We start from the raw sequence: 27927 nt of genomic DNA, 5'->3' as shown, positions 1-27927 counted from the left end.
GACTACTAAGCAAGTTCTTTGCACAGCATAAGTAAGGGATAATGCCCGACAATGTGGCCATTATCATAAAGTAATTGACGATGTGGAGGTGTGAACCGTCCGAAGGGAAGCCCATTAATTTATGATAATGGCCACCTCGGAGGGTATTATCCTGCTTATACCATGGTCCATTAAGAAAGAAAAAAATATGAAATAAATGATTAATGTGTTAATGTTGTTTTTAACCGGTAAAATCATACGTTTTTCACAAGAAGTGGCTGAGTGGACTATTTTGTTGTGACACGTTGCCAAAGTAACCGGCTCTGACACAGAACCTGCAGCTCAGTCGGCCACAGTCATGTCACGTGAGGGCGGGTGAGGCTCTTACAGCTTGTGTGTATCCAGAGGATGATGTGACATTTTGTTTCAAACAGTCCAATAAGCCTGCAGGCTGCTCTGATCTGGCGCGTCTGCTGCCAGGCGTCTGAGTTTCTGTTGCCATGGTTACCAACTACCGTTTAGTAAGCGCAGTAATTTACAACAATAAGTCTATTTGACCGGAACTTCTTTCATAGGTGTCCATTATCACTTTTTAATGAACACCCTTCAGCCAATCAGAATCGAGTATTCACCCAGATCATGGGATAAGACAGAATGAAGTTATAGAAGCAGAATAAAAACCTAAACAAAGGAAATTGTTGTTTAAAAGGAGTGAGAAAAAGCATAGCTTGTTGGCTCCCCCTTCCCCCAGTTGTAAAAATAAAAAGCAACGTCTATACATATATGCATATGCACAAACGGCTCCGCCTCTCATCTCCTTGTCATATCATCATATTAAAAAGTAATCAAATAAATGAATAATCACCAAAAATAATTAATGATTATTATGGATTATAACCACTAAATAGCATGCATAATTTAACATATTTTATCATACTTTCAGTCTGACTTTTATTAATTTAAGTTTCTGTTTTTTTACTGTTTCACTACTAAAATATTTGTTGATTTTATTCTAATGTAATCCCATGATAAGAACTTTTTAAAAATAAATTATGTATCTTGCCACTTTCTAGTTTTCCTCACACAAATTTCTGAGATTTATTTTCTTTTTTTCCCAAATGTGATAGTTTTGCTATTTTTTCTAATTTCTTCATCCTTATGAAGAGGGCTGCAATGATTAGTCGATGTTGTCGACAAAAAAAAATAGTCAACAATGAATTTAACCGTAGACTATTGTTGGCAAAAACAAAACAAACAACAACAACAAAACTCTGCTGAGAGTTGCACATGTGCAATAAAGTCCGCCAGGGGAAAAAAATGGCAGTGGACCAGGCCGCAAAATGGCGGCAGAGGACGTTAAAAGTCTGAGATAACTTCACATTAAACTTACAAAATGAAATTAAATACATGTGAGATTTGTAAAGCAGACCTTACGCACCACGGAAGTACGTCGAACATTTAAAGAGGAGGCACATCGGACTTACATAACAACCTCTGCAAGGTCTATTAGTCCAGCTGCAGATGGAGGAAATCTGAATATTTTACAATTAAATGGAAGCCAAATCATTTTAACTCAGTTATGAGTGGACAATAACTTGAATTATGTTATTATCAGACCATGAGATCATCAAGCCTTACACTGCAAAAACTGTCTAACTGAGTCTTATTCAGTAATTATCTTTCTGCATGGACAGATTATGTCACTTGATCATAGTCTGAATCTCCTCAGTTTAAATGTTTTTTTCACTCATATTTAGATAGCTATTTTTTGCAATGAATAGACTATAAAGGAAAAAAGGGGTGGAGTGGAGTCCTGGGTCACTCACACCCCTAAAATAAACTCTTAGTGATCAAGCTCCATTGGATCTTTAGATCTCAGAGTTCCAGATTTTTCCGACAGAGCACTTCATTCTGCAGGTTTACTGATGGTTCCTGGGGGTTCTGATGGGAAGCAGACTCCCTCTCTACCTTTAAGATCAGGCTTCAAACTTTCCTTTAGATAAAGTTTGTAGTCAGGGCTGGCTTGGGTGACCTTTAGTGTCCCCATTAGTTAGGACGCTGGAGGACGTCCCGTGATGCAGTGAGTTCCTCCCTCCATTTTTCTCTCTTTGCTGTTTACTCTCCATGTATACATACTGGATATTATTATTATTAATAATAAGTTGTGTTTCCCTTTTTCTTTTTCAGCAGGTATCCCTGGCTTAGAGTGAGAGTCCTTGTTGACCCCTCTTTCCTGTCCTCTCTTCTCCCAACCGGTCCAAGCAGATGGCCATCCTTCCTGGATCTGAGGGAGTTTTTTCCCTCCTTTCCTCCAGGATGGAGGATTCTCTTAGGTAGTTGTTTTTATTATTATAAATTGGACTAATGTGGATCATATATTGGAGTTGTTATAATCAGATCATAATGATGAACCTTGACTTTATGTTTTTAACAGAAACTTGGTTAAACCAAGATAACAACGCAGCCACTCTGATAGAGTCAACCCCTCCCAACTTTAGTTTTATCAGTGAGGTCAGACTGAACAGGAGAGGAGGGGGGGTTGCAGATTTATTTAATGAATCATTTCAGTGTAAGCAGTTATCTCTTGGAAGTTTTACTTCTTTTGACTATGTGGCTCTTCAGTTGAAAGCTTATTATAAAATAATATATTTAAATTTCTATTGACCACCAGGGCACTGCGCAGAATTTTATGAAGAGTTTAGTGAACTGCTGCTACAATCTGTTAGGATTTTGACTGTGTAATTATTGTTGGCGATTTTAACATCCATGTAGACAATCCTCAGGACAAAGCGACTAAAGATCTGGGTAACAGTCTGGAGAACTTTGGGCTGACTCAGCATATAACAGAGCCCACACACATTAAAGGACACACTCTAGACTTGGTGATTTCGAAGGGTTTGGATGTTTCCAAGGTTACTGTATGTGATGTAGGCCTGTCTGATCATTACTGTGTTTTCTTTGAGTGTACAGTTTCTGTTCACACAAATGTCTCAACAGAGATGATCACAAAACGCTGTATAACTAATAACACGACTGGGATGTTTAACCAGGTCTTCTCTTCAACACCTGCCCTGTCAGGCGGTTCAGCCAATGAGCTTGTCACTAGTTTTAATGCTAAAATGTTAAGTATTATGGATGTCATTGCTCCTATTAAGGTGAAAGTTGTCTCTGGAAAGAAAAAGTCTCCATGGAGAAATTCCACACTGGTAAAGCATGGAAAAAGAGAGCGTCGGAAAGCCAAGCGCAGATGGAGAAAAACAAGTCTACAGGTTCATTGTGACATGTATAAAAAGAAACTTCACTCTTACAATTTACAACTAAAGAATGCAAGAAAGTCCTATTTCTCTGATATTATTAGCAAAAACTATCATAAAGCTGGGGTCTTATTCACTATTGTTGACAGGTTAACAAACCCTCCTGTGTCATTAGCACCTGAACTTTATTCCACCAAGGCCTGCAATGAGTTTGCCAAATTTTTCATGGAAAAAATCCAAAATATCAGACAAGTAGTTGGTTTATCAGCAGCAGATTCAACAGAAATACTGTGTCCATTGAAAACCAGTTTAAGCACCATGACACAGTTTAATCCCATTAACAACAAAGATCTGGGCGACATCTTATGTCAGCTGAACTCCTTCTCTTGCTGCTTGGACATCCTGCCCACAGGTTTCTTCAAAAAGGTCTCAAAGACTCTGGAGCCAGATCTGTTACAGATTGTGAACTTGTCCTTAATTTCTGGCGTCTTCCCAGAACTTTTAAAAACAGCTGTAATCAAACCCCTGCTAAAAAGGGACAACCTAGACAAGACACAAATGAGCAACTACAGGCTGATCTCAAATCTTCCATTTCTAAGTAAGATAATTGAAAAAGCTGTTTTTCATCAGCTAAGTGACTTTTTAACACAAAACAACTTCTACAATGTCTTCCAGTCAGGTTTTAGACAGCACCACAGCACTGAGATGCTCTGACCAAAGTCATCAATGACATATGTTTGAATACAGATGATGGAAAAATGCCAGTCTTAGTCTTACTAGACTAGACTTTGTGTCAATAGGTAACTTTACATCTGAGCAGACAAAAATTACATATGGAGTTCCGCAAGGTTCCATCCTGGGGCCTCTTCTGTTTAACATCTACATGCTGCCACTGGCACAGGTCATGAGGAAAAATAAAATTAGTTACCATAGCTACGCAGATGACACACAGATATATATTACAATGTCACCAGGAGACCAAGGCCCTGTACAGGCTCTTGGTAAATGCATTGAGGAGATTAATGACTGGATGTGTCTGAACTTTCTTCAGTTAAACAAAAACAAAACTGAGGTGATGGTCTTTGGCGCGAAAGAGAAACGATTAAAGGTCACCACAGAGCTTCAGTCTATACACCTAAAAACCACCAACCAGGCCAGAAATCTGGGTGTATTGATGGACTCAGACCTTAACTTTGAAAAACACATTAAGGGAATTACAAAATCAGCCTACTATCACCTTAAGAATATATCAAGGGTAAAAGATCTGATGTCTCAGCAGGACCTGGAAAAACTAGTCCAGCTTTCATCTTTAGTCGGCTTGATTACTGTAACAGTGTTTTTACCGGTTCTACCTAAAAAATCAGTTAGAAACCTGCAGCTGATTCAGAACTCTGCTGCTCGAGTCCTCACTAAGACCAAGAAAGTGGACCACATCGGTCCAGCTCTGAGGTCTTTACACTGGCTGCTGGTCCATCAGAGGATAGACTTTAAAGTTCTGCTGCTGGTCTATAAAGCTCTGAATGGTTTAGGACCAAAATACATGAGTGACCTCTTGACCCAGTATGAACCTACCAGAACCCTCAGGTCATCTGGTTCCAGTTTCTTTTCAGTTCCCAGAGTCAGAACCAGACATGGAGAAGCTGCATTCAGCTTCTATGCTCCACATGTCTGGAACAAACTCCCAGAAAGCCTCAGATCAGCTTAAACACTCAGTTTATTTAAATCAAGGTTGAAGACCCACCTGTTCTCTGCTGCATTTCAATAGTTTTTATTTAGAAGTCAAAATCTGCATCTGGTTCTTTTAAGATTGTCTTTAACTTTATTTCTTGCATTCTATTTTATTTTAGCATATTCCTTCTGCTTTTATTTCATTAATTGCATTTCTTTTAACCTTTATTTATTTATTTATTTATTTATTTTTTATTTTTTAATGCACTTGTCTGCACCCTGCTGTACTGATTTATGTAAAGCACTTTTAATTGTCTTGTACATGAAATGTGCTATACAAATAAATTTGCCTTTGCCTTTAATGGGATTACAATGAGATGGACTGAACCGAATAACACACAAAAACCCAGAGTCAATAATGAGCATATTTAATAATCATGAGTGAGACTGAAGCAGCTGGAATCAGGTGAAATTATCTTAAAGTGGGCTGATTAAAGCATCATGAAAATCAGTTTATAAAAACGATGTAAATGATGTAACTCAGACTGAGTCATGCAGCCGTGAGTCACTGGGAACGAACAGAACGAGGTCGGATCTAATTACAGACCACTAACACGCAGACACTCACATGATACTAACACTAACTAGTCGATATGGTTAGAGGCTTCCCAGCCATATTTCAGCATGCATTCACATTTATATATGCCTTCCATTTGTCTTACCTTACAGAAGAAATCCTGAAAATCTGAAGATAAAATCAAGTTTCTTTAAATATTTTCCCCATCTATCAAGCAATCAGTCAACATGGCCCTTTATGAGTTTATTACATGTTAATATTCTTTTCTATTTAGGCTTAATATTAATGAGCAAAGCCACTGACATCATAAAGAAAAGGTTTCATATTTTTATGGTGTTAAATTATGCAATTTGGCTCCATAATGTGATGAATTTTAACCCAGCATATTGTTGGAGCAGCTTCATTATTTAGACTTCATTTAATTTATCCTGATATGATCTTAACCAAATTCAGAGTTCACATTCAGACCAAAGGGTTGTTAGAAGAAGAAATAGAGATCCTGAACATGTTTGAAGCCTGTAAATATTTTTTATAGGTTGCACCTACTGTAGACTGAGGGAGACAGATTCTTAACAAACCTCAGAAAATAATCTCCATAAAACAAGTAGAACAGTAACTATGCAGAATTTTACTGTTGAGTCAGTTCATTCAGCTGTTTATCATTTTTATAATCACGGTGTGTTGGGTTGCCAGAAATCAGGCTAAAATGACACAATTATACCGTACACAGTATGACTCAACCATCTTTTCAACTGTTAGTGTCACAGATCACAAGCACAGTTTTTCATTTCAGAGCCTTGTTTAAACACTCAAACATATTCTCCTCGTCTGGAAATGTTGCTTATGCACTCCAAAAGTCCCTGTTTGCATGAAGATATGCTTCAATTCAAAACACAGCTCCGTCTTCCCAAATTTAGTGTCACGTATGCAAAATGTCCTCAGCTCTTCACCTCACACTCAGACTCCTGAGCTCTCACCAAACTTGGATGTTTTCCTGCTCTTGGTTTGTTGTGAGTAAATCAATAGCCCGTACTTGTAGATGCTCCCAGTTTCCTCCACAGAGGAGCTCTCCAGAAAAAAGCTAGTTTATGGTGCAGGAACAGGGTTGAAAGTGAGATTACTGAGCAGCTGGGAGCAGCAGAGGTGAGAGGACCCACGGGTAAAGGGTGAGCTTTATTTTGGGTTATTTGCAAAAGGACAAAGGTGAAGAAGACACTGAAGATCTACCATACCATAATAAACCAAACCATACCAAATCATACCATACCAACTTTGTTTATAATGTACTTTAAAACAACCAAAGCCAAACAAAATAAAATCAAGATACAAACTAAAAACATTACTAAGAAAATGTTAGTCGTTCCTAATGGAAAAGATTAGGGTCTAAATAAACATCCCACCTCTCCTGTCCCGCCGTGTCCCACAGCTGAAGGTGAACCTTGAAGGTTTTCCCTGTGTTCGTCCCATTGGGGTTTGACGCCGTGTAGACCTGAGGGGAAAAAATGACGGGGTGATTTCAATTGTGTTTCCTGGTTGCGTTGCACATGTAGGTAATACTCAGTTTACAAGTAGGAATAACATTTTATTAAGATCTTCTAGTGGAACACAACAAAACCCACAATGACTTCAAGCTAAACCAGAGATAAAGAACGGGTGAATCACAGGGTGTCGTCCGATCATACTGTTCGTTTTAGTTGAATATAAGAGATCAATTTACAGCTAAAACGCTCAGCGGCCACTTTATCAGCTCCCCCTGTTTAACTATTTGTTAACACAAATGTCTAATCAGCCAATCACATGGCAGCAACTCCAAACATTTAGTCATGTAGACATGGTGAAGACAACCTGAAGAAGATCAAACTGCAGTCTCTGACATCAACAAAACATTCTGGTCCAGAGGTCAGAGGAGAATGGGGAGACTGGTTGGAGATGATAGAAAGACAACAGGAAGTCAAACAGACAACCACTGGTTCCAACCAAGATCTGCAGAACAGCATCTCTGAACACACAACACATCCAGCCTTGAAACAGATGGACTACAGCAGCAGAAGACCACACCGGGTGCCTCCTGTCAGCTAAGAACAGGAAACTGAGGCTACAATTCACACACACTCACCAACACTGGACAATAGAAGATGGAGAAATGTTGCTGGTCTGATGAGTCTCCATTTCAGCTCCACATTCAGATGCTAGACTCAGAATTAGATGAAAACGTCCTGAAAACATCCTGCCTTGGGTCAATATTTCTGGCAGAAGCTGTTTGTGGTGTAGTGGTGTGGGGATATTTTCTTTGACCCCCTTAGTACCAACATGACCTGGTTTAACCAGCACAGCCTACCTGAGTATTGTTGCTGACCATGTCCATCCCTTTATGACCACAGTGGAGCATCTTCTGATGCTACTTCCAGCAGGATAATGCACCATGTCACAAAGCTCAGATCATCTCCACCTGCTTTCTAGTACATGACAATGAGTTCACTGGACTCCAACGGCCTCCACAGCCACCAGATCTCAGTCCAGTAGAGCAGCTTTGGGATGTGGTGGAACAAGAGATTATCATTATGGATGCAGCCGACAAACCTGCAGCAACTGTGTGATGCTGTCATGTCAATATGGAGCAAAATCTCTGAGGAAGGTTTCCAAAATCTTGGCAGTTCTGGAGAAATAAAGGGGTCCAACCTGGTACAAGAAGGTGGACCTGATAAAGTGGCAGGTGAGTGTATTTATGGATGTAATTTGATTTCGTAAATGTCCAACACATCAGCTGATTGTAAATAACAATCATATTGTTGAAAATATGTTAACTGTAAACAACACCATTTAAAGAAGGACTTCATGTTTTTTTTCCAATACAAATTAGCTTCACACATAAAGAGAACTGAATTCAGTAGAAAATAAAGAGCTATGCACAGCTCATCAGCTCCTCCGTGTCTCCAGTGCTGGTTAAGCCTGATCTGGACCGTGATTGTCACTCTGAGGATGAACTCGTGTGTGCTGCAGCTGGTTCTGTTTGGACAGGAAGCCTCGGGCAACATTCACACCTCCAGCTCGACAAGATTAGACATCTTCTCCAGTCACTCAGAAGACAGACTTGACACAGATAATGCTCAGACCAGTTAGGCTTCACTTGGTAGTGGTTTCCTTTCAGTTTTTTCGAGGTGATAAATAGCTTCAAAATTTCTATGCTGGAAACACTGATACCAGCGTGATAAGGTCCACATTGAGCCGAATCACTCAGATCCTACTGCTGCTGGTCCAGCAGCCACGATGCTTGGACTTTAAACGGATTATTTTAGGTTCTTAGTTGCAGGGAGTGAATGAATTAAAATATAAATTAGAAAATAAAAACTTAAATTAGGAAAGAAAACTGGTCCAGACTTAGCTTCAGACTCTACAAGCTCCCTGAGGAGGAGCCAGGGAATTTCAGCTGTGATCACACATGTGTCTGCCTGATTCTAGACAGACTTGAGTGTGTGTGTCACACTCAGTTTTCAAACAAAGTGCACACACAGACGAGCAGTAGAGTGATAATCGATCCTATGAGTCATCCGCTGAGGTGGGACTGGAGCAGCATCATCTGTTCAGACACGCAAAGGCACCAGGAGGACCCGGGTGAACTAAACCTCAGACCAAACCCAGTCTTCTCTCTTTAAATGAAGCTATTTTCACTCAGGCACAGAGAACAAGATGAGGTGTGCTTGTAGGAGAAGCTCTGCAGGGACCTGGATTATCCAAAGCTTTATGATCCTAACATTTATCACACTGATAGACCAGGTTCCTAGTCCTTAGTTCTCAACCTGTGGTACACATACCACTGGTTAAATATTCTCATATCAACCAACATACAAATTATGCTCTGAGTAATTTGTCAGAGTCATATCAGATTCATATTCATACATTCATCATATTTCATATTTCAAAGCGTTCATCAAGGTTAAACAAAAACTAGGACAAAGCTTCCAATCCGAACTTTCCAGGTGACCTGGTTTTTCTGCAACGGTGCTGTGAACATGTCACATGAGCCAATCATGCCGGTGTGATCACAGATCCAAGGATAACGTGTCTGCCTTTACACTGTATAATCTGTAAACTCTGAGACTCTGCTGGGAAGTTTTTCTCTTCACTTGTGTCATAAAGACGAAACGGAAGGATGGATGGAGAGTCAATATGAGACTGAAGCTAACATCTATTGATGGGACATCACGGCATCCATCATCAGGATCACTGGTAACAGTGCCTCCATTTACTAACTAGCTACTCAACTTTAACACTGTTTAAGTAACCTGATATTAATCAGATAACGTTTGTATATATGCAAAAACAGTCTGTCTAAACAAGGCCTACAATCTTATATTCAGTCAAAAGGTTTTTCATCTTGTTTTGAGACTGAGTTACTTGGCAAGAGCAGAATGTGTGAGATTATTAATGAAGTAAGAAATAAACAACACTAAAAATAAGCATTAATGAGGCTAGTATGAGGGGTTTTCACTTAATCGATGACTTGAAATTTCACTTGATTACAACCACAATCTTCTCAATTTAAGTGTTTTAAACTCGTATTAAAATAGCTCATTTTTCCAGTACTGTGCATGGGTAAGAGGGAAGAGGCAGCATGATCGGATCACCTGGCATTTTCACTGCACTGAAACATAAAAACTAGGTCACCTGGAGCTGCTGTCAGCTTCACTAGAAAGTTCAGGTCTGAAACTTTCTCCCAGTTTTTGTTGACACTGATAGACCACATAAAACCGGAGATGTGAGGATTTGAATATAAAAAAATTGCAAAGATTTATCCCAGTAAAAGTGAGATAGGGCAGACATGTTTCTTTTTATTTTGATGGTTTATTGTAATAAATGTGTTTCAATTCAGATTTGATGATTTGGGAATTTTTGGGCCCAATACGATAAAAAAATTTTTAACTGTAAAAGTAAATATCAGATCATACAGGTGAGGCTGTGGTGGGGGAAAAAAAGCCAAACATGGCTGTGGTAAACAATTTCTTTTTTCTGTTCATGTGGTACTGTATATAAAGACAAAATCAAAAGTATTCAACCAACCAGAATAGTCAGGATTATCAGGACTTGGCTGAGTTGTGTGACAGAATAATTTCTGGTGATAAACCTCTACAACAGAAACAGCTGCCATCAGTAAACAATAAATACTATTTTCATTTGGAAATAACCTCCTTCTGTATGACGCCTGTTGGAAAGCTTTGTCCTTTCTACTATACTCTAATGTCAGGTATAAGGGTAGATCTTAGAGCGCCTAATATCTTCTGAGGTGGTATGTACTGTAAAAACCTCTGCTTGAAGTGCAAATTTGAGGTAAGCACTGAAGGACTAGAACAAGGTCTGACACGCATCTACCCCCCAGAGGACCAGCAAGCCGCTAAGACAGCATCCATCCTGGAATTTCAGCTTATACACCCCAGTGTTGTGTTTTCATCTGTGTTTTGGAAATTAAAAAACAGATGCTAGTGGTATTTTTAATCAAAGTGCCACCATTAAGCAGTGCATCAGACATGCAGCAGAGACTGAATGGTGCTGCTGGCTGCAGCAGTTCTTTATTGTTACCAGTGGTTTAAAAGTCTGGAGAAAAGAATAATGAGGAGGACGTACCACAAGCACCTGAAATACCTCAGGACATTTTATTTAAAAAATAAGATCATTTCAGCCCTGATCCATCTGCATTTTCAGTGAGGTCTAAATTACAGAGTAGATAAAACCTTGTCTCAGCATTAGGGAGCAAAACAGGCTACAAAGCAATAAAACCAGAAAAGGATTGAGGAGTATTTACTAAAAATCTTTTTAAGTTAAAGTATGCTGAATATATGAGAAAAAAAGAGCCTACCATTTTCAAGACAATGAGGTAATATTGGACAGCTTTCTCTACACCTACAATCTTGATTGAGATAGTTTACAGCATTTATCTTTCCTTATTTTTGTTATATTTTATTAATAATTTTTACTTTATTACAGATGTTAAAAGAAGCAGGGCTGCATGAGGCTTCTGAAGGGTCACCAATAACATATATAAAGAAGAAAGGAAGCAACTTCAAGTAAAATGAGATAATTCTCAACAGACTGAAAGAGAAAGATATTTTATATACCATCACTCCACCGTACCAGGACTGGGTTTGACCCCCTTTTTCCTTCAGAACTGCTTTAATTCTTGGTGTCGTAGATTCAACAAGCTGTTGTAAACATTCCTCAGAGATTTTGCTTCATATTCACATGACAGCATCACACAATACTCAGGTAGACTGTGCAGTCATGTTGGTATTAAGGGAGACCAAAGTGTGCCAAGAAAATATCCCCCACACCATTACACCACCAGCAGCCTGAACCACTGATCATGCCACCAAATTCTGAGTCTAGCATCTAAATGTGGAGCTAAAATGGAGACTCATCAGACCAGCAACATTTCTCCATCTCCTGTTGTCCAGTGTTGGTGAGTGTGTGTGAATTGTAGCCTCAGTTTCCTGTTCTTAGCTGACCGGAGGCACCCGGTGTGTCTTCTGCTGCTGGAGCCCATCTGCTTCAAAGCTGAGATGCTGTTCTGCAGACCTTGGTTGGAACCAGTGATTATTTGACTTCCAGTTTCTTTCTATCATCTCCAACCAGTCTGCCCATTCTCCTCTGACCTCTGACATCAACAAGACCTTCTGGTCCAGTGTGGAAAACATTTTACTTATTATGCTCTATATATAATATTATAATCACACCTATAATTACTTCCTTTACTATATTCATTTATAAATTGCATTTACACTGATTGTTACTATATTACACTTTTTTTACATTGTACATTTTTACTAATCATGCTTTTATTCACTTTTAAGGTTTATTCTCTTCATATACATGCTCTGTTAAAAGGTCACTACAAGGGTAAGATGACCTTTATTTGGTCCTGCCCCAAACCCTCAGTCAGACTGGTTTTAGTGGAGACACAACTACGTGAGGTTGTTTTGACCCCAGCTCTTGGAGTTGTGTGTCCACCCAAGGTCTTCAGGAAGGAGGATTCTTTCTACAGAAATGTAGAACTATTGTTTTTCCTCTTGCCTCCCCAGAGTCTCTCTCGACTTCATGCGAGTCGGGACGACTAATTCTGTATTCAATAATTCTCTTGTAGTAAACTTTTTTATACTTTTACTCATTCCAGACTCTTGGTAATTTTTCTACAACACCAGACAACTGCTGCTCCCTGGATATTTTCTCTTCTTCAGACCATTCTCTGGAAACCCTAGAGATGGTTGTGTGTGAAAATCCCAGTAAATACTCAGACCAACAACCATGCCACGTTCAAAGTCACTTAAATCCTCTTTCGTCCTCATTCTGATGCTCAGCTCGAACTTGAGCAAGTCGTCTTCACCATGTCTGCATGAGAATGGGAAGACCTGCATGTGTTGATTTGCTGCCCTGTGACTGGCTGATGAACTATTTGTATAAAAAAAACAAATTAAACAGGTGGACATAATAAAGTGACCACTGAGTTTATATTAAACCACTTTCAGAAAAAATAAGAGACACTACTCTGCAATTACCCTTTTGATCTTTGTTGTTGTAAAACTGCTCCGTTAAAGTCCCTGAATGAACCTGTTCCAAATTCATCAAACCAATGTCAGAATCTATCTTCAGCCACAGAAGGAACAAGAGGTCCTGCAACCTGTCAATCATCCTTTAGCAGAAAAACCACCATCCAAATATGGCAAGATAAACTGCATCTGTCTCATAAGTCACCTTTCAAACCTAAAAGGATTTTAATGAGACTGTCTGTCAACTTGTCAGGATGTGTCAGTGTCATATTTCCAGGAGTCCATGACTGTCAACCCTCCAGAGAAGCAGCCACTTTTATTCCATTACTACCTCTCTCAATATCACACACATGGCGTCCTAAATGTAGTCCAAACCTCATGTAATCTGAAGGTATTATTCATCAAAACAGTTCTTAGATTTGTCTAACTTCCACTCCTAGATTATGGTCAGCAAATATAAACAAATGCTGGCACATTTCAGGAACCTTACCCTTGTCAAAACGCTCCAAAGCATTTAGCTGTAATATTTCAGTTCTAGTCACATGTTTAATGTGTTTATTTTTCCTGCTTCCAAGAACCAACTGTTTTCTTACCCTACAAGTACAAAAAAAACAAACAAAAAAAAAACTGTTTTCCTGAATAATTAAAAAAACAGAATGTACAAATGTACTTTATTATTTTCCATCTACAGCAATTATAATATTAGAAACTAACTTGTTAACTTGCCAAATTTATAAATAATTTCTACTGGTTTATTTAGTCTGAGCTGCATCTTACCCAAGTTTAATCTCTGTATGGTAGTTTCTATAACCCTCTGTGACTTTGTGGAAGGGAAACGTCAGATCAACCTGACCTGACCTACAATTTGTCCTGTGATTAAGTTCAGAGAAAAATACCTAGACAAGTGCCACGGTAACTATGGTTACCAAGTCTTCATTGTCTGGATTTATAACAGAAAACTGACAGAAAACAAGAGAATATATGAATATATGAATATGCAGGATCTCACAGCCATATGTGCATGTGTGGGAAGCAGTCGAAGACTCACCACTCTCTTTTCCCTGAAGTCAATGCCGACTGTGGTGATGAACTTGGGGTTGAACTTGTTGTCTGTGTATCGGTACAGGAAGGTGGTCTTCCCCACGCCGGAGTCCCCCAGGGCAAGGAGCTTTATAAGGTAGTCATAATCCCCATCGGTCATAGTGATGACTGCAATAAACCTGTGGAAACAAACCAAGAGGTTTGGTCACGTACGACTCATCGCTGTGGGGGTGTTCAGGAAAGGAGGGATGATGAAAAAGAGGGGAAAAGTCACTGCAGTGCTGAGTGATGGCAGTGGGGCTCACAGGGTCATCCTGACCAGAATATGACTTACTGGGAAAACAGTGGCTTTCTGGGAGAGCATAAGTGTGGGGTTTGTAAGACAGCAGAAGGGACAGAGTGAAAATGAAGTGCATGAAAAAGAAGAGCATATACAAGAACTTATTTCAGGTTAGATTAAATTATTTATAATCACCACAAAAAACTCTACCCTTGGAATAGTGGGACAGATGAAAAAAAAATAAAAATCATTAGAAAACCAATATCTGAAAAGCTCTATACAATTCAAACAATATTCTCATTGTGATTCCTGGAGGTTTTTTAGTTTCTGTTAGCCATTTGCCTCTTTTTTCACTCCAATTGTGGAGGAACGTGTTTGTTAAGTGGCTGAACAAGCCATTTACCTTCTAATTCTACTTTGTTGCACACTATATTTTGCCCCAGCTTTTTTTTTATTTTATTCCCTTTATAACATAAATAAAGATACATGTATATATATATATATATATATATATATATATATATACATGTATATATATATATATATATATATATATATATATATATATATGTATATTTTTTTTCATAACAGAAATAAATGTATATACTGCCTACCTCATGTTGTACTTCCTCACTTGTACTTTACTTTGATCTTATGCTTGTTCTTTATCTTTTTATCTTGTTGAGAGAGAAATAACATTTCGATTCTCCTGTCTGTCTGGTGCATTGAGCGAATTGACAATAAACGTCTTGAACGTTCAAGCATAAAAAGGCTCTTAACTCAATGTAAGGCCCAGTGTTGTTCTACATATAAAAGACAAAGACCTTTCTTTAGTTGCATCTATGAAAAATACCAAATATAAGACAGTTCGACAGACAGTAAACAGGATTTTTGCACCAAGATGATTCTAAAGAGCTATTAACTGAAAACTTGGCATATCTTGGCATGGTGTGTTAAGTTTAATTAAACTGGAAAAGGGAAGGACAAAAGAAGCCAGGCCTGTAAATGATCTATAATGGTGTCTGAAAAAGATGTCCTTAACCAATAAGAGAGAAATCCAATAAAGCCCTGAGAGATGATTCTGGACCTTTAGTTGATCCATCTACTGTTGGCTAAAATGTCATCAGAAATGGCCTCCATTAAAGTGACCAGATTTAGATTGTAAAAAAGATTTGTAGTGTATTGCATGAGACACTATGACCATGTGAATACAATGTGCCCACAGTCAGAACTACTACAGTATGATAATGAGCTTTACTCGCCATAAGAACATAAAGTCCAATACCTTACCCTAAACCTTTTTCACTGAATACATATTGGCAACAACATAAAATAACAGTTATGTTTTGTTTTTGTCTTTTGGGGGGATGAAATAAAGTGTGAATGCGTAAGGAGAAAAAAAACAACAACAACAAAAAAAAAACCTTTTTGTCCCCTGTGGTGTTTAATGTACATGTAGTTTAATCCTAAAGAGATGGTCCATTTTGTGCTTTATAAATTTTTATTTTCATATCATTTTGGCTGTGTTGATGAAATTTGATGAAAGCTGAAATTTCCCAGTAGATTTTTTTTTTAATTTTAATGTGAGTTCATTGAATTAGTCTAAAATGGCTAAGCTGCACAAAAACTCACACATTTGATCCTAAGGACAAAAAATGTTCCATTGAAAATCATTATAAATGCCATTTTTGGATCCACATATAGCAAACAAATTCATTTGTGGACATTAAGATTTAATTTTGGACTACAAGCCTTATATTTAAATTTTTCTATTTGAAAAATTATGCTATCATTATTTGATATGTATATTTCAGGCTAAGTTATTCTAAAAGTCTGGTTAATTTGAAGTGGAAAAATATTAACATATAATATTTTTACAGCATTTTTGACAAGGTGACTTTATTTTTGTCCATTGGATCAAACGTGTAAGGTTTTTAAAGGATCTCTTAGGGGTTAAGAAGATAACTTTTAGCCAAGTCTTAATTCTTTTTGTTTAATGTTTATTCCCTTGTGAAGCAATAACAATTAAAAATATTTTTAAAAAGAAATAAAATAAAACCTGTCTTTACGCAGAAGTGATGTGAGCTGCCAGATTGTTGTTATTCTGCTTTGCATGTCACTTACTGACCTTCCCCTGTATCTCACCCAAGACAAATACATGGGTAGTTTTTTCTGTAGTTCATCTGTGAATTTCACCATTTTCTAGTGTTGTTGAAACTCAAGTAGAGGGCAGTCATTGGTGCTCATCGTAGCACTGACCAACTGAATGTTTGAACAGAGAAGACAATCAAACAAGTAATTCCCTACTGGCAGATATGATGCCCTAAGGTGGGACCTAATGAGACCGACACTTGTACCTTGTTTTCAAACCGTCCCTACTCACTTCTACTCAAGCTATGTTGAAGGGCTATGAGCAGAGAGTGTATAATAAGAGAGTATGAGGGGTGAAACACAATGCAAATCCAATGTTTATATTGTTGAGGCTGAAATAAGAGCAATTTTGAAATTCCGGAAGTAGTTTGTAGATATTCGTAAAAGGAGATATCCAGGTAAAACAGAATATCTGGCCACCTGATCTCCGTGGAATCGTGGGTGTCAAAAAGCCATTCTTAAGGAAGGAAAACCAGGAGAAAAGGCTGAGGTATGCCACATGACACAAGAACTGGAGAGAAAATCAGTGGCATCAGGTCTGATGGAAGGATGAATCCTCCCCAGAGCCCAAACCTCAACATTACTGAGGTACCGTGGGATCATCTGGATCGGGATGGAACAAAAGGTAGACGCAAGAGCTTTGGAAAGTCCCTCAAGAAGCCTGGAGAACTGAAGTCTACTTAAAGTTATGACAGAAATCTTGTCTAAGAGGGTTCAGAGGGTCACAGATGAAGAATAAAACTGCTCAGACCAAACAATTACTTTCTAGCTTCTAAGAATTATAAACAAACAAACAAAACAAAAAAAAAACTACACTATTTTATTTACATTTGCACATATTCCTCATTTTCATAACAGCCTGTTAAACAAGTGATTAGTGGTTCAGGATTTTTACAAAATACTATAACTGGGAGCAATTTTGGGTTCAGCTTCTCCTTACAGGCATTGTGACATGTGGGGGGGCCTGAGATCAGAGATAACCTGTATGCTAATGGTATTACCTTGTCTTTAAATCATCCAGATCCGTCTCACAATGTGATTTTCATTATCTTAATAATTCATATGCAATTATTTATGTAATGAATCTGGACTCTTTCTGCCTCGAGAGAGAGGATCATAAGACTTTAATTTAGTCAGCTGAGTGGAAGCCTGTATAATGTTGTGCTTTATTGCAGTGAGGACAGTGTTTTTGCAGGAGCTCTGACAATAATCTCACTGCACCTCAGACAGCGCTGTGAGAATCAAGAGGGATGCCACTTACCAGCCAAATAAGATAGAATGCTGACATTTAACCTGCAGTATATTCCATCAGTACCCATTCCTTTACTAGAGTTTGTATAATTAACAGCAAAACTATAAGAGCTGGGGTAGTTCACATACGAGTTCAAAAGTTAATTTGGAATAATTTAAAAACATTCAAATTCAAGTGAACATTAACATACCTTATAAAAAAGGAACACCTGCATTTTAGTAAGCTGATCAATGATTTGTGGAGAGGAAAATAATTAATTATGTGCAGGCATTAACCTGTTGTTGTTGGAGTGGGGTCTCCCTGTCTTCAGTTAACGTTCAGCCAATCAGCATTTGACAAGTAAATGTAATAAATAAAATGTAAACTTTATTTATTTATTTAAATAAAAAAAACATTCAAATAATTCCAATGACTTTTCTACATACGCTAGATGTTACTTCAATTTGTAAAACTGTACTTTGTCTTTTAAGGAAGGTTTGGGACCACATTTATCTTAATATTTTCTTTTTAAATACTTCTCCAGAACTTTTGCTACACACTAGCAGTTAGCTGAACATCTTCTTTTTAATGGAGTTTGTAAAAAGTGACTGATGGGTTACCACCACCAAGTGGTGGGAAGCGGTATTGCAACAGAGCTTCCTTCTCAGTAATATCTCTCATGTCTTCAAATGATAACTTGTGCGGCCTTCACGGCCTAAAAGTAAAATAAATAAATAAAATTATTTGTGGCCCTCTAGGCCCAAGCATTGGCGGCCTTTCCATGATTAGGAATCACTGGGCTACTGTACCCTGCTAACCCAGGAATAAAGTGCAGAGTAACAACATGAAGGATGAGCTGGAGCCAGAAGGTTAGCTGCTCCATAGCTAATGGAGGAGCAACTAATAATTTCTTAGCTAGTTGAAGTGTTTATATAATGTTTCCTGCTGCACTAAGTCAAAGAAATACGTGAGTACTTTTGCAGCCGTTGTATTAATTTATGCACATATCAGTAGAGCCCACAGTATAGTTACGAAGTTGAACCCACAGTGCTTTATCCAATATTTCATCCTCCTTAATGCGCCATTTTATTAGGTACCTTGAGCACACTGCAGCAGCCAAGCAGGGCTACCTTATGCTCTGGTTTGTTATAGCACTAATAAAAAGATGTTGATTCAACAATATGGTAATTTTAGAGGAGCGTCTCTGTAAATTGTTGCTTTGTAGTGAGAGATGATTCAAATATTTCTTCACTTATGAGTGATACAAGAGTTTATTAGGTTATATTAGTTTCAGTTATATCAGCTGATAAAATTACACTGTGCTAAACACCTAATAAAAATAGAGTATATACACTATAATTAAGGTTAAATTGGTCAGAAACTTTGTTATATTCAGGCTGAGGAGAAAAATTTCAATATGGAGGAGGAATAAATGGGCCCAGACTAGAGGTCACACAGAACAAGTTAGAAAGAAATGGAAAGATAGGAGTTAAGGCAGGAGGGTCTTTCTGTGCAGAGATGAGGACACATCATCATCGTAATCATCACAGCGTTGATCAGGAAGTTGTGCTCTTCCTCCTCCCTTATCCTTCACATCTGTGTGATAAGAGCAGGCTGCTTTCAGTCAGGCTGATACAGAGCTGGCAGCCTCAACTTGAACTGTTGTAGAAAATAATTCAGAGCTTATTTGAAGAATCCCACATCTAAACTGGGCATAGCCATGCTTTTCTCATTTTTAAATCACTTCATTGGATTTTCTTGAAATTAAAAGAATATTTTGTGCATATTGGTTCTGTAGCTCTTTGCAGGCTTGCTGAATGATTTTTTTATTCACTATTTAAGTAATCTAGCATAAAAAACAACCAACCATAAGGCTTCATCATGCTGACTAATATCAAACCAGAACTGACTTCCTGTTCTAGAAAAATAAGTCATTACTCTCAGCCAACAATCTGATAGGAATCCTGATAAAGAGTGAAGTGACTCAAAAAGTTTCAGCAAGCTGTGGAGACGTGTGGGAACAGCTGAGCTGTCAGGATATTTGAGTCTTCTACTAAACAGGGCACCGATTTACATCGTAGGCCATCGTCTAATTCTGCACGACAATAACCTACATGAGCAGATATCTGGGTTGACAGGGGCCGGGGCATGTGCTACCTTCACGTTAAGCTAACTGGTTATTCTAAGTTGGCAGTAGCTTTGAATATGGAGATGCCTGGTTTTTGTAGTGGTGTTGCTGGTTATGCATATGTTTCATAGTTGGAGATCCTGGAAGGACGAGGTGTAGATGCATCTGTTTTCAACCCACAGGGTTGGGTGTTAAAGTTGGCAGCATTCGTGCAGCCTCTGGAAACGTCAGCCCTGCATATTAGGCATGTCGCTGATAGTGGGACTTTCTAATAAGTAATGATGCTACATTACTAACATAACACTAATGCTACATGTTAGCACAACCGTGACTCATGTGCTGCTGCTTCTCTTCCTACCAACTCAAAACAATCATCAAGCAAGATTGCATAACTTCCTGTTACTGTGTGGTGGTGTTTGGCAGAAAAAAAAGAAAAATTATTCCATTTCTGTGGTATCGGATGGTGTTTAGACAGAAATACTCGCAGATCCTGAGCCCCTTACCTTTGGCAGGATCTGTGAGTATTTCCGATGCTAGTATCGGTATCGGCCCAACTCTAATTCAAACGGACCAGAACATTTTATCATCGTTTTTAAATGTAAAAATAACACTTGCAGTGAAGCACAGAACTCAAATTTAGAACATAACAATTACAATTTATTTAAACAAGTCACACAGCTCTGTTGAACATTATACATAAAGAAAAGGGAAAACTTAATAAAACAGCAGGTCCCATGTAGAGCTACATGACCTTCACATAAACACAAACGAGTTTCATTATTTTACTTTAAAAACCACCAAATGTTCCACTTGCATCAGCGATAACTTAATAAAGCTGTGAGATGACAGCAGTAGGTTGCTGATTAAGAAGGGAATATCAATGTGACAACATGACATCAATGACTCAGTACAAGCTCACAACAGATCTTTGTAATCTGAAACTTATGGAAAGAAGAGTTCTACAAAAATGGGTAATAGAAAAAAAAAGATTTGACAACCAATATTTTAACTAAATAAAATATTAGAAAACTAGTTTAATGATACACAAATACATATCAGTGACAACCAACATATTTATTTCAGAGGTAGTCTCTCATAGTGTAGCTTAAAAACATTTGTTTCCCGATTAAATCTTAGTCCGAAAAGGTCAGCAGACACTCGCATTTGGTTGTTGTGGCCTGTGAGTCATCTTAAACAGATCAGACGACTAATTTGTTTTCCATCTGTTCTGTTGAAGCCCTTTGCTGCCTTTTCCAATCTGTTCTCTGGAGTCAGCAATCAATAACTGCTAACGCAGATAAGGATTGTCCCTTGATTATTTAATTTGCAAAGACATCCAGATGGTTTACCCCTGATTGTCCAGAACCTTTCAGCATCTCAGAGCCAAAATGAAGCAGACAAAGTGAGATGAGACAAGCAGAAAGACCAAAGCAATGGCTCCTCAAACGGCCTTCTGGACTGGTTGATTATTACCTGTCCAAAACGGCTTACTCCATATGACTTCCTTCACTCTAGAGCACCACATTTGTTTTATCTTTCAGTGAATCCAGCTCCATAGAATAATTCAGTCAAGATATAAACATCCCAAGTCAAACAGTCTGCAACCTGTGGATCCAGAGCTTCAAGTGGCTCTCAGGACCGTCCACAGTGGTTCATAATACATGGCTAAAATGCTAAAGAACTAACTAATGATTTTAAATATAGATATAAAACAAATGCAGGCTTTTTAGCAAATTTTCAGTCAATAATTGAATTGAATTTCCAAAAACTAAAAGCTAATAATAAAAATGTGGTTCTTCAAAAATGACAATAGCAGATATTTATCAAAAACTATAAGTTGTCTTTTTAAAAGGTCTTGTAACATTTGCTCTGACTCTAAATGAGTTTTATTTAGCTGGCTAAGGGAAAATGGCTCTTTGGACTGTGAAGGTTGCAGCAGGACCTGGTCCGATGTGGTCTGGGTCCCCCAAAAGCAGTGGATTTGCTCTTTTTGTATATCACAGATCAGAAGCTAACTGCGTCTGAACATTTTTTCCATCCATGCTCATAGACAGTTTAAAAACTGAACGGCCTGATGTTATTTACCTTAATTCATTTCAGACTCTACATGGGTGCACAACTTCACAATTCTCCCCCGAGCACACTCCCACCAGAGAACATATGGAGAGCATGTGTCTGAAAATATGTGGCATTAATATCAGACAGCTAACCTGTCTTCACAAGCCCATCCCACCAACAAAACTGAGGTACCCACGTTTACAGGTACAATATTCATCATCATCTCTCGTATCCAAAGAGGCGATAGCGTAGCTCGAAACAGCAACTGGATCTCAACTACAGCTTTTCCAACTTCTGATTGGTGTTAAAGGCTTTACTAACCAAAGCCACGTTCTTCGCATACCATTAGTAGATAAACTCAATGTGACAACATCAGCACACATATCAAGTTATTAAATAGTTATTAATAAATCTCCTTCATTTATTTATTTATTTATTTTCTGTCGTGAAAACTCTGCACACCGGAGATCCAGCATGGTGCTGGAATCCTTTAAGTCCTGTAATCAGCACATAGCAGAAACATAAAGCATTTAGACGATAATTACATTGAATTTAATTGAGAAACCAGACAAGCTGCTACACCTGTAAAGAAACTCAACAGAAAATATCCCGCATTCTCGGTAAGAAAACAAAGCAGACAATAATCAGGAGCACATACTTTAAGACAAACTGAGAAAAACATGAATAACCACCCCAAGACCAAGAGAAACTGCATTAAAACTGCATTAATTACCAATAAAATAATTGTTTGTGTTGATTAATTAACATGTCCAGCCCTTATTTTATGTTACATGTTATGTTAAAAAATTTTCCATCCATCCATCCATCCATCCATCCATCCATCCATCCATCCATCCATCCATCCATCCATCCATCCATCCATCCATCCATCCTTCCATCCACCCATCCATCTTATCCACATTATTGCCATCCACTCTCAGACAATAAGTAACAGGACAGGGAGGGGGAGAGGAGGAAGCACTGAGAGGACAACTACCTGGTAAAAACGTCTCCTATTCTCGACTGCTCGGAATTAAGAGACAACTCCAACACACCGTAACTTTGTACTGCGGAGAAATTTTGCATGAGTCTCCCTTCTGATATAGTCTATAGGTGGTTTTGCACCCATGGAGGATGCGAAGCCATTCAAACTTTTCCCGGTGAGAGGTTTAACAACTGAGTCTTCAGGATCTAGTGAAGCTAGAAAATGCAGAAACATAAATGTAAATTCACAAACTACAGAAAAAATTCCCATTTTCATCTTGGTGCATGGGAAGCTCAGTGCATGACGTGCAGCGCAGGGAGCTGGAAACACACATCAGTTCTGCATAAAGACAGAGGTTTCTTTTTCCTTTTTGTTGTGTGTGTGTTTAAATAGATTTTTATTTAGCTGTTGCTTTATAGAGGGACAAACCAAAAACAGAAAGAATAAATTTATCATCTCCACCAGACTGGAAGATGACTGAATACCACAGTTTTTTTCCCCCACACGTTTTTAGCCTTTAAAAAGAAGTTGTAGTATTATGTAGTCTAGACAAAATGTATTCAGTAAAAATGTCAAAAGATACACTTCAATAAGAAGACCCAGCTCGATTATTTTGAGTCTGGGTGCTGAACAGAGGTGAACATCAGCTGCTTTAACTGCAGCTGGGAGGGCCAGCTGCATGAGGACCAGTCCTCCTGTGAGTGCTTTTGGACGGAGGAGGGGCCTATGGTGGCACTGCTACTCACTGAGAAGAGTAAACTATCCATGCTTTACATCGCTGTGTACGAAAACCTCCCATAACACCAAAAAATAAAAAAACTCACTAGATTTGTCTATTTCCCCAACCTGCACGGCTACACGTGCTATCAAAAATTAAGTCCACTGCTCACAAACACACAAACATACACATGCATGTGGTATTTCAAGTCCTGCAACACCTTGTTAAATCTATGCCACCAAGAATTTAGGCACCTCTGGAAGGAAAAAGGGGGTCTGACCCATTACCAGTAAGGTGGACCTGATTGAGTGGCTGATCAGTGTATAAACAGGACACACAAGTCAGAAATCCACTGGTTTTGGACACAGAACAAGACCAGATTTAATACCCTCACTACCCTTGACTCATATGCCATTTTATCTGTTGATTCCAGTACAGTTTACTCTATCCCTCCTCAATCTCACAGCTGGAGGTCAGCAAACATCTGTACACCCAGCCCCCACAGCTGCATCTGAAAGGTCAGCATGGATGTAGGACTGCTGAGGGGTATAAAGAAGATGGTCAAAGAGCATGGGTCTCATCTACTAAAAGTACATGCTGGCATAAAAAGAGAAAAACTGTTTTCCAGACTGGTCTCAAGAGGATAAATCGTAAAGATTTTCAGTATTCCTAAGAGTCACGAGACAAATATCTCTTCTCAGTGAGGCTATACTGGAGGAGCTGCTCTTTGACTAAGAAGACATGCAGACAGTATGTCTTTTAGAGACCACAAAATAAAAATAAAATGAAATGAGAACCACTTTGTATTGGCTTTACTCCAACACTGTTCTCTGGGTAAAATGTCAGCTTGGCATTAAGAATATCATGGCCCAGGGGACAGCATCCCCTGTGGATTTAAGGGTGCCATTTTAAGGTCAATCACAGTTTTTGGAGAACACATTAAATGGCTTTACTACAAAATATTTTAAACAATGTGCAGAAAGATAAAAGACAATAAAGAGCTTAAACATGAGAACTGTATGTGAAAGAGATCATTAAAGAAGTCAATAATACGGCTTATCTCCGGTGCAGAACAGATTGTGTTTACAGTGCTGCAGTAAAAACCTGTGACATTTCCTGGTAAATCAATATGTTGTGCTGTTCACTGTGAGGAGTTGCTTTAACACAGCAGTGATCCCACTCACACTATGACTAGTCCATATTAACACTTTCCATTTGCTCCCTGTCTGGTAGCACTTCACTGCAAAACAACCTTACAAAGGCAACACCTACAGATCCATCTTTAACCAGAGTGTCTATCAAGGAAATAGCCGTCATCACATTCTAAACGTAAAAGAAAAAAACTTTTTCAGTCCCAGTATGACAAATAAATTAAACATTTTAAGAGCAGAAGCTTGATTCCATTACATCCAGCCACATGAAACCTGATGAAATGCAACTCAAGCCAGACAAGTGGAATTCAGGCTAATGTGGAGAGACAATCGTGCATTGTGCCTCATCCTGCCCTCATGACTTTAATAGCTGAAGCTTTTACTTTAACCTGGTTTACATCATTTAGCAGCAGTGGATTTGTACACAGCACACTGCTGGGATTGTTGTTTGTGGCATTTCAGACAAAAAAATGTTTGTTCCCTGTGCAGATATGAGGTCCCAGAGGCCTGCCACAGAGGGCACTGGTAAGGAAGAACAAGCAGCTCCACAGAGAAAGACAGAAAAAGAAACGTCCTAACCGTGATAAACTCACAAGCGAGGTGAAGAGTCATGACGATGAAGAAACACTAATTATTATTAACTTAGATCGTCACAATCTGCTAACAATGAAGTTCAGGTTTAGATGCGTTGCTACCTGTTTCAGTCTCAGATGTCAGAGTTTACCTGGTGTTTGGTGGAAGTTCCTACACTTGTCATGAATTTATAAACTACTGATCATTAAATGTTCATGCAGCCATTTTACAAACAGACGGATTTAAACCTGCGAGTCTACAAACTGTCGGCTGCAACTAAACCATCATTCACCAATAATGTTAATGACAGTAAGTATTTAAGCTATTAAGAACATGTGCTTAAACTCACAGACCTCTTTGTTAAATTCACCCATTCAAATGCTTGTTAAATAAAAATCTAATCTGCCAATATGGCAGCAACTCAGTGCATTTAGTTATGCAGACATGATGATGACTCACTGAGGATTTAAGAAACAGCTGATCTGCTGGGAGTTTCACACACAACCATCTCTAGGGTTTACAGAGAATGGTCTGAAGAAAAAAAAATATCCAGCAAGCAGAAGTTGTCTGGACCAGAATGTCTTGTTGATGTCAGAGGTCAGAGGTGAATGGGCAGACTGGTTGGAGATGATGGAAAGGCAACAGAAAGCCAAACAACTACTGGTTAAATGGACTACAGCAGCAGAAGATCACACCGGGTGCCTCCTGTCAGCTAAGAACAGGAAACTGAGGCTACAATTCACACACACTCACCAACACTGTACAAGATGGAGAAACGTTGCTGGTCTGATGAGTCTCCATTTAAACTTCACATTCAGATGCTTGGCTCAGAATTTGGTGGAAACAGGAAAGTATAGATCTATTCTGCCATGGATCAACGCTTCAGGCTGCTGCTGCTGTAATGGTGGGGGGGTATTTTCTTGGCCCACTTTGGCCACCTCAGTACCAATGTGGCCTGGTTCAACCACCACAGCCTACCTGAGTATTGTTGCTGACCATGTCCGTCCCTTTATGACCACAGTGGTGCATCTTCTGATGCTACTTCCAGCAGGATAATGCACCATGTCACAAAGCTCAGATCATCTCCACCTTCTTTCTAGAACATGACAATGAGTTCACTGGACTCCAACAGTCTCCACAGCCACCAGATCTCAGTCCAGTAGAGCAGCTTTGGGATGTGGTGGAACGGGAGATTCTCATCATGGATGCAGCCGACAAACCTGCAACAACTGTGTGATGCTGTCATGTCAATATGGAGCAAAATCTCTAAGAAATGTTTCCAACACGTTCTTCAATCTATGACACCAAAAATTAAGGCAGTTCTGGAAAGGAAAACCTGGTACTAGCAAGGTGCACCTATAATAAAATAGCTGATAATGTAATAATGGTAGTTAAACTTCAATCACAGCTCATAAATAACAGCACATACAAAACTAAAACAACCCAGTCAACAGAACAACTTACTGTTTTACGTTTGTGGAAACTGCAAATAAATATATCAACATTTCTTAGAACTATGTCCAGTACAGTATCAAACAGTAACATGGTAGTATGAGGAGTAAGAGGGGTTGATGGTAGAATGAGTTACAGAACATTTTCTTCCTCAGAAGAAATATCTGAAAAGGAGTTTCTTACAATTCCCGTCATGGTCTATACTGGACGAGACATCATATGCACAAGGCTCCCGCTTAGGTTTAGTACATTTGTCATCCATACACACCATTTTTGTTTGTTTTTACAATAACATACCAGTCTTTCATTATTTGACAAATTATTCTAAGCTACGATCCTAATGGCTGGCTAGCAGACATAGATCTGCAGCAGTGACACTATGGGATGATAACCCTACATGTCTGCTACTGACAAAACTTTATCCCAGACTTTATTTGCTCAAAAGACTGTCAAGACATTGCTCCTCGACCCTCTCTCATTATCCAATACACGACGAGGCTGGGTGGTCATCTTTCATCTGGAACAGTCATAAATTTCGCATTGTAAAAAAAACAGGTTTAGCTGTTAGACCTACTTCAGTAAGGGTTTAGAAATGATCATGGTCTGACTTTAAAGTCAAACATCACCTTTCAGCAGCCTGAATATGCTGAGCAAAGCAGCTCATGCATTTGTGGTTTCCTGAAATGTTAAGATGCCCTACTTTAATGTGGCTGTTTAGGCTTCAGTGTGTTGCAGTTATAAAGAACAATGAGAAAAAGAAATATTATGTTGTGTAGGTACAAGGCTTAATTTAGCATCAAACCACATTATTATTATGTTTTTATTACCTTTAAATTAACCATTAATATAATTTTCAGAGCTGGTCTCTCTACAAAGACGAATCACAATAACAACACTTATAGAAAAAGAATACAGTGAAGAAGACAATGAAGAAGAAGAAAGTGAGGGAATCAATGCTTTACCGCTCTGAAGATGTTTGAGGGTATATACTTGTATTTAGGAAATGAAAGATCAGGAAGAAAGGAAAGGAAGATAGTGCAAGAAGATGCAATGACATGTGGATCAGCCTCATCATTCAAGCAACAGCATGAAGAGAAAATGCCGACTGAGTATAGCCAAAGGCTGAAAAGACTAATTAACACTGGT

At 38.6% G+C, this 27927-nt stretch overlaps 1 protein-coding gene across 4 annotated transcripts in view; it reads right to left on the bottom strand.

Moving 5' to 3' along the window:
• rab27b (RAB27B, member RAS oncogene family) overlaps window positions 1-27927 on the bottom strand; it is a 79176-nt gene that overhangs the window by 6026 nt on the left and 45223 nt on the right. For all 4 annotated transcript variants that reach the window (XM_041970566.1, XM_041970567.1, XM_041970568.1 and 1 more), the window contains 2 exons: window positions 14062-14233; window positions 6879-6967 (listed from right to left, as the gene is read on the bottom strand). In XM_041970566.1, the coding sequence (XP_041826500.1) occupies window positions 6879-6967; window positions 14062-14214 (242 nt within the window). In that variant the 5' untranslated portion in view covers window positions 14215-14233. The remainder of the gene's footprint in view (window positions 1-6878; window positions 6968-14061; window positions 14234-27927) is intronic.

The sequence above is a fragment of the Melanotaenia boesemani genome, chromosome 19, assembly GCF_017639745.1.
Source record: "Melanotaenia boesemani isolate fMelBoe1 chromosome 19, fMelBoe1.pri, whole genome shotgun sequence".
Taxonomy (NCBI): domain Eukaryota; kingdom Metazoa; phylum Chordata; class Actinopteri; order Atheriniformes; family Melanotaeniidae; genus Melanotaenia; species Melanotaenia boesemani.
Note: the sequence above shows the minus strand (reverse complement) of the source record. Positions and strands in the feature narration are given on the sequence as shown.